The sequence below is a fragment of the Vigna umbellata genome, chromosome 8 (genome assembly GCF_029865625.1).
Source record: "Vigna umbellata cultivar VRB3 chromosome 8, Vumbellata_1.0, whole genome shotgun sequence".
Lineage (NCBI taxonomy): Eukaryota > Viridiplantae > Streptophyta > Magnoliopsida > Fabales > Fabaceae > Vigna > Vigna umbellata.
In genome coordinates, this window is record NC_142172.1 from 28,412,974 (window position 1) to 28,420,400 (window position 7,427).

Genomic DNA, 7,427 nt, shown 5'->3' on the forward strand with positions numbered 1-7,427 from the left:
TTTAAAATTCGCTAAGGTTTTCAAAAATTCTTTACAGATTTCAAAATTTGTTGAGAATTTTTTCTTCAATAAATTTTAAAATTTGTTGAATTTTTTCATTAATAGATTTTAAAATTTGTTAATTTCTTTTTTAAAATGTCAATAAATTTTAAAATTTGTTAAAGAAAATTATTTTTAAAATATAGAAATAAATATAAAAAATATGAGGTGTAGAATAAAACAGTCCTTTATGAATAGTCTATTAGTGAAAAGAAATACAATATGAATATAAAATGTACCTTCTATTTTAGTCGAAAAGGACATTTATCAAGCTTCAAATAAATACTTCTTACATACTTTTCAATTCTTTATTTAATTTTTGTAGCAATACAAATAAAACATAATAATTAAAATAATATTAAATTTCATTATAGTTATAATGAAAATATGTAAAAAGAGTAAATATTATATACTAATATTTATTTTAATTTTATATTATAGCTCACGTTATAAATTTTAGAATTTTCTGTAAAGTAATAATATTATATATATTTGTACATTCATTTAACATACAATACAAAAGTGAATGAAATGGTTGTAAAATAATAAAATTTTGTATTTTTTTACAAAAAAAGAAAAATAAAAAATAAGAAAGAATAATATTAAATATATATCAAAATATTATTTTTCTTTTCTGTATTCAATGCTCTTGTATATTCATATAAGAAGACAGGAGGCATGAAAATGAGAGCTACTTTTAACCATTTAGGAAAATATATTTGTACATTAATTTTTTATAACATTTTGACATAATATATTAATGATTGATTTATTATTTATTTGTTACTATGCTAACATATTCTAAACTCAATGAAAAAATGACACATGTACTGTGTATGTCAAAATATTATAAAAAAAATCTGTGATAATAAATCATTAACCTTTCACTTATTTTTCCTTATAAATAATCACCGTCCATATGCTTAAGAATGTCTGGCGGTAGAAAATTGATAAGATAATAGAAAAGAAAATAGGGAAAACAGAGAGGAGCTTCTACGTTTATTGTAAAGTGTATAAAGAACTAGACTTGCCGTAACATATAATTTCTAAAATAGAATGAAGGTTTAAGTGGAGGAAAAAGTGCAGAGTAAAAGGAGGGGGACAGAAAAATAATTTACATGTTAGCCATTTGATTAGCTTGTTACTGAGAACTGCTAAAAAGTTAGCTCTCTCTAAAACACCACTTGGCTGCTTTTTGTATAGGGCCGGTGAAGCTTAACCTGCAATGTGCACAAGTTGGTTTCAATGATACTTATTATTCTCTTGTGCACTATCTCTCTAAAGAGACTTACAATCCCCTGACATGAGAGTTACCTTGTGCCAGCGATCCAACAGTGAGCAGCACAATTGAATTGTCAACTCTAGATTGTAAATATCAACCAATCATGTTTCTTCTGAATATCAAGAAAAAACAACGGACCTTAGACATTAGTGTTCGTTTATAATGTCCATCAAGAGTTACATAACAAATATAGTAAATTACATTTCTCTCAAAGTACCTACATTTTTCTTCCCCTCTCTTAACAGATGAATACTTGTTTCCTTTGTGTCTATTTAAAGAGTCCATTTTAACCTAGATAAGTTTTTTTTTTCTTGCAGTCAATTTTATAGTCAATGGTAGAAGTTAAATTTTTTCACCAAAGTATTAAAATTAGTAATGACAACGAAAATTGAAGGAAAAGACAGAATATTGTTGGGACACAATCGTAATTATTTATCATTGTTTCATAGTTTTCTTTATAAATTAAAGTGTAATTCATATTTATTTCTATCTACTAAGAAGACAATTCAATTTTTTTTTTAAATTAGAAAGAAGTATAATTTAAATATATGTTAAAGGAAAGAGGGTGATTTATTGACATATAGTGTTGTGACTTGTCTGAAATATGTAGTAGAAAAAGAGGTCTGTTCGTATATACTTAAAATCGCACTACCACGTTGATCTAAAGGCAAGAGCGGTCCAATTGGATTTCAAAAAATAGCATGTATCTTTCATAAATATATTAAGAACAAATTAAATTGAGAAGACTAGAATGGCAATTTACCTGACTGATGTTTTTCTGGATTCTCTTGACCCCTACTGGTACTGGGCTTGCTCACATTTGGTTGGTTCATTGCCTGATTCAACGTATGCAAAAAGTTAACATAAACGTTCGCATTTTTGTGCAAATTAGAAAAGCAAAAAAAAAAACAAAAACACTTCACCCAAATATAAAGAAAGCGGTATACTACCAACCCTATTGACTTTTTGTTTTTTCAACCTTCCAGTTAGGGTACTAAGAACAAAATCGGGAGTAGATGACAGAAATATAAAAAAAAGTCATTTTTATGACAAAGTGTACGATAAGTAGTTTGGCCTATTTGTGATGTGCACGAAACAACAGATTTTTCCCAGCTACTTAACTCACCTCAAGAAGGGTATTACGATCATGACTTGTATACATATAAGTTTATATATTCAAAAATACCAATTTTCTTTTCAAACTTTGCAAGACAACTATCAGGTATGGATATTATGATAGACAAGCCAAAAACTGAACACGGATACTCATGTTAGATTCGTTGAAGCCTTTAACATGTTACATGTAAAGTTTGGGATTCGTAGAAGCCTTTGACATGTTATATGTAAAGTTTAGGAATGGTGTAATTTATGTGACCGAGTACCCTCAATCATACTAGTATAGTATAGATCTCGTCCTTGAACAAGTACATGTCATAATACTAAGTCGACATGTACTCGGTTCATCTCTCTTCAGTCAATATAAAACCATACAAGACACTTAATCACCATAACTCATGATTAACTATAATGATTTAGAAATCAACAAGTATTTGGACCAATAGATCCAAACTCATCTAGGTAAAAATAAATCCTAAAGTATAAATAACACATTTTACGAAGTATGTTAATGACATTTCATTAATTACATATTTATTATTTGTGACTAACTTAAGTGTTGGAGTATCTTCTGCGAACATAATCTCTTTCCATCTTAAGGAGTACAAGCACGTAGGAGAAGGGTGAGTACTCTTAAAGTTGGAAGCGTTAGGAGTTTTTGAAAGTCTTTACAAGACAAGATACATTATCGTTTCTCTAATGACAACTTGGAATATTTGGGATGGAGCCATGGGAACAAGCCGAGTTTTCCTAATTAATGCGTTGTGTTAGGACGATGCATCAAAGAAGATGATGTAACGGTGGCTGGGATATGATGTCCCTCAGGTAGCTTTAAACCCCGCCCCGCCCCAAAATAAAAATAACCGAAAAAATCAACATCAACATAGCATTAAAGACAACTTTACCTGCATTAATTGTAACTGCACCTGTTGGAGGCCGACGTATTGCTGATAAGGATCAGTGTAGTTTGGGATACGTGATTGATCTGGACCTTGCGTACCAAGTGCGTTAAGCATACTATTATTTGACAGATTTGGTGCTGGCATTCTGGATGAATCAGGGGCAGGAACATGGGGAATATGGAAAGGAGGCACAGGGGGAAACCTCGGTCCCAAATGAGCAGCTGCAGTTGCTGCTGGCAAAGTTGAACTAGTTAACATATTGGGAAATGGCATTACCGGTCTGTTCATTCCCATTTCCATGCCCATACCCATGCCAATTCCCATTCCCATTGGCGGCAAATACTGCTGGATTCCAGGAAACATCATGGGTACCATGCCGCATCCCATGGACATCATCTGCATAAATAAATTGCATTCAGTTTTCGTTAAGAGCTAATACGTGAATGGTATATAATGTAACCAATAGATATATAGTATATGGGTGATAAATAGAGAGACACAATTTTGAAACAAGCATACACTTCAATCAATAGAACTAAAATCTTCATCTAAGTAAAATAATTCCAAATACAACCTCTTTGGCTCTGTAAATCACCATGCCTCTTTCACTTAAAAGACGTGAAGTTTTCTCTAAACTTTTCAGTAAGAACGAAACAGTCTATTACTTTGCTTTTCCATCCTAATTTTTCTTTCCTTTCTTCCTTAATCCTTTTTTATGCTTAAAGAGATTTTATAAATTATGGGTACAGGAAAATTAACCATCACCAATTAAAATGCTCATTCAATATTTCACTGTATATATAAGATTTACCTGCACTTGTAATTGCAGTGACTTCAAATATTCAATTGCTTCATCCAACATTGAAGCTTTGTCAGACTATCAAATTCAGGAAAGGAATAAAAAATTGAAAGAGCTATTAGAAAGCAACCATAAAATGTCATGCAAAAAAAAAGGAAAAAGAAGTACTGGGAAATTTAATAATTCTGTTGACCTTGTTACATCGAGGTATAAGTTCTTGCAAAGCTTTCATTTTTTCATTAATTCTATCTCGACGCCTCTGCATGAAAATGAAATATATTACTCAGAAAATGAGAAAAACAGAATGAAGTTTAGGGAAAGTTATGTATGTATATACCCTCTCTGAGAGATTGTGGACTTCTGCAGCACGGGATCTCTTAGTAGATGTAGAACCACGCCCTTGTTTTTTAGCTTCCGGAGATTCAAAATCTACATCCTTTTGCAGTGAAACCAATGGAGATAAGAATATAGAAGCAACATATACCATAAATTTTTACAGATGACAAAATGTAAAATAGAGTCAACAAGTATGTCACTATCTATTAAATGATAAACTATTGATCCGTCTCATCTGTTCCAACGTTGCTTCCATGGGAAGCCACCAACTTGTAAATCTTACGTACAAAGTCTCAATCCCCCTTGTTTATAGTAAAATTAGAAAGTACCACAACTTAAACCCAAGCTTTCTACCTATCTCGCTGCCCCCATCAAACTTCACAACCATGTCCAAGTCATCTTTTAGTCCTAGGCACTTTACCTCGGAATATACTCTGGAAAAATCATAATTATGAGTCTCCTCATGAGAGAGATTACAAGACAATTCTGTTTAATAAGACCAATTGAAATATAAGATTTATAGTTTTCCAAAACGGAGGCAATATGCAAGTCCATGATGGGGAATTAGTTAACCATCGTACCATCATCAATATCAAAAAGTTCATGTTTAAGTAACACCTGATATGTAAATAACTTAGCTTATAACTGCATCCCCATTACATTCCATTACTTTAGTTTATATATACCTATTACAACTCAAACAAACAATGTCAGCAAATAATAACACTAAAGCACGACGCCATTAAAAGTCTGTTCAAGGGGTGTTGAACATTGGTTTGGGGATCTCTACTCGTGTTGTTCGTTTGACATCAGCGTCAATTGATAGTTTTCATTTCAGTGTGGAAAATGCCTCATGCCCACTAGATCAATTAACGTTGACACGTTTTTCGCTTGTCTAGTTTCTCTACCTACTTTCCCGCGTAACTGTTATGCAAGCAGAGATATTTTGACCAAACTCACGTTCAGTCAGCATCATGACAGCTTAATTCCTTTGTATTTTGACATCCGTACCTTACTAGTAGATATTGCCTTTGGCTGAGTTTTTTAAAATATCAAAGGAATATAGTATATAGTAAAATTGTAAAAATATGCACATGAGCCACTCCGTTCACCAAATATACCCTGCTCCTCGGTTATGAAGTTTTGAATCTTCCACTATACACGTGGCATCACGGTGTGTAACCGCGCCGCGTTTAAGGGTTTCGTTGGAGAAACGACACCAAAGTCATGTCCACACACGGAAAGTTTGATGATTAGTAATGAGATAGAGTTGAATAGAATGCAGAGGAGCGTGCTAACGTAAACCCACGTCATTCCCCCGGTGCACGATAGCCAAGACTAACGCATATGGAACGTGTGAGAGTTCGAGAAGAAATAAAACAAACGAGTTGACTCACTCACCTCGCTCAGAAACTCTGATTCCTCCGGTTCTCTCCCCTTCCTCTTTCGGTCAAGTTCCCTCTGAACTGGTTCCGCGCTCCCGCTTGAACCACCAGGAGACGACGTCACCGTCACATCGCACGTCGCCGTCTCCCTTCCTCCAGACTCCGCCGCCTTACCTGCATCGGCGGCGGTCACGCTAGCGCGACCGGTTTCAGCGTGCTCTGCCGTCGCGACCGGCGTCTGGCACGAATCCACCACCGTCGGTTGCGCCGCCGTGGCCTTGGAACTCGACGACGAATTGCCGTGATTCGAGAAGTGTGAGAAATTCTGCATACTGTTTGCCGCCGGCACCGGCCGCCGAGAAGGAGGAATCGGCGGACGAGGAGCAGGATGTCGAAGCTCCGTCGTGCGAAAGGAGGATTGTACGGCGGCGCTACTGTGAGTCACGCTCGCGATTACGTTTGTCGGCGGCGGGTTCAGCATGTCGGCGCTGAAATCGTGGTGATCAAAGGGAGGAGGATCTTCGTGGATTGGATAGTGAAGCCACGAAGCCATTTCGTCTTCTTGCATGAACAAGTGTTGGTTACCGTAGTTTTCTGCTTCAGAGGATCGAATCTCCCTAGCCGGAGAGACTCCGCCGGCAACCAACGTATGCGGCGGTTTTCTGAGTGGTCGATGGTTTTGGCTCTGCATCACAACCTGGCCGTTTTGCCACAACAGTTCCATGATCTCGTCGTTTTGCCTGTTTTAATTGTCGTCGCATTCACTTACTCGGCGCAAAAAAAAAAGGAATTGAAAATTAGAGTGAAGAGAAGAGAGTTACATTGAGGGTTTCTTTGAGACGGGAATTGGGAATTCTTCGTCATCGTCGATTTGGATTTCGAAATCTGGAACACAGTGATTCATTTTGCTTCTGTTGAGTTCAAGCATAAAAAAAAATTAGAAATTAAAAATCGTGAGGAATATGAAGAAGGTATTGTGAATGGAAACTGAAGAAGCAAAAGACAACTTACTGTTGAAGCAGTGGAGCATAGTAAGTGAAGATTTCTTTCTTTAGAACTTAATTTTTGTGGAGAATGAATCACTCATTGCTATATTTTCTTCTTTTTCATTTTTTCTTTTAGTTTTGAAGAATAATAATGTTGAAGATTATTGTAGGGAAGAGTATGCGGTGTGTTTGGGTTGGAACTGGGCTTCTTGCTGTTGTTGTTTGTTTGCCTTTGTGCAAAGATAAGGCGTTTCCGAATAATGAGAAGAAGCTAAACGACGAAAGCGATTTTTGACGGTTTACATTAATTCACTTTTTCTGAAAACACAGTCAATGATCCTCTTAAAGAAACAATAAAAAGTCAATAATTAGTCATTTTTGTTTAAAAGTTAATAATTTTTAAAATCTTGCTTAAAGATACGGAGTGTAGTACCATTCACTAATCCAACAAATTAAGAGAATTGATTGTTTAAACATAAACATTGTTTAAGAACAATTTTGTATGTTTGGATACGAGAATTGAGAATTGAGAATTGATTCTAGAGTGCGTTTCGTGGGGACACGAGTTGTTACATGTGACCC

At 35.0% G+C, this 7,427-nt stretch overlaps 1 protein-coding gene across 4 annotated transcripts; it reads right to left on the bottom strand.

Annotated features, from left to right (window-relative positions):
• Positions 1-1,010: 1,010 nt before the first annotated feature.
• PIL5 (phytochrome interacting factor 3-like 5) lies at positions 1,011-7,141 on the bottom strand. Of its 4 annotated transcripts, XR_015781591.1 has the most exons (10): positions 6,871-7,141; positions 6,681-6,770; positions 5,876-6,599; positions 4,476-4,574; positions 4,332-4,397; positions 4,151-4,216; positions 3,343-3,735; positions 2,085-2,157; positions 1,354-1,433; positions 1,011-1,259 (listed from the first exon to the last, which is right to left on the bottom strand). XR_015781591.1 is itself a non-coding variant. In XM_047319462.2 (8 exons), the coding sequence occupies exons 1-8, from the start codon at positions 6,785-6,787 to the stop codon at positions 1,423-1,425; spliced, it is 1,539 nt and encodes a 512-aa protein (XP_047175418.1). In that variant the 5' UTR covers positions 6,788-6,864; the 3' UTR covers positions 1,011-1,422. The 4 variants fall into 4 exon arrangements, 2 of the variants coding, with proteins under 2 accessions (XP_047175418.1, XP_047175417.1); XR_007029224.2 differs by lacking the exon at positions 6,871-7,141 and having other exon boundaries at positions 6,681-6,864; XM_047319462.2 differs by lacking the exon at positions 6,871-7,141 and having other exon boundaries at positions 1,011-1,433; positions 6,681-6,864.
• Between the last annotated feature and the right edge of the window lie 286 nt (positions 7,142-7,427).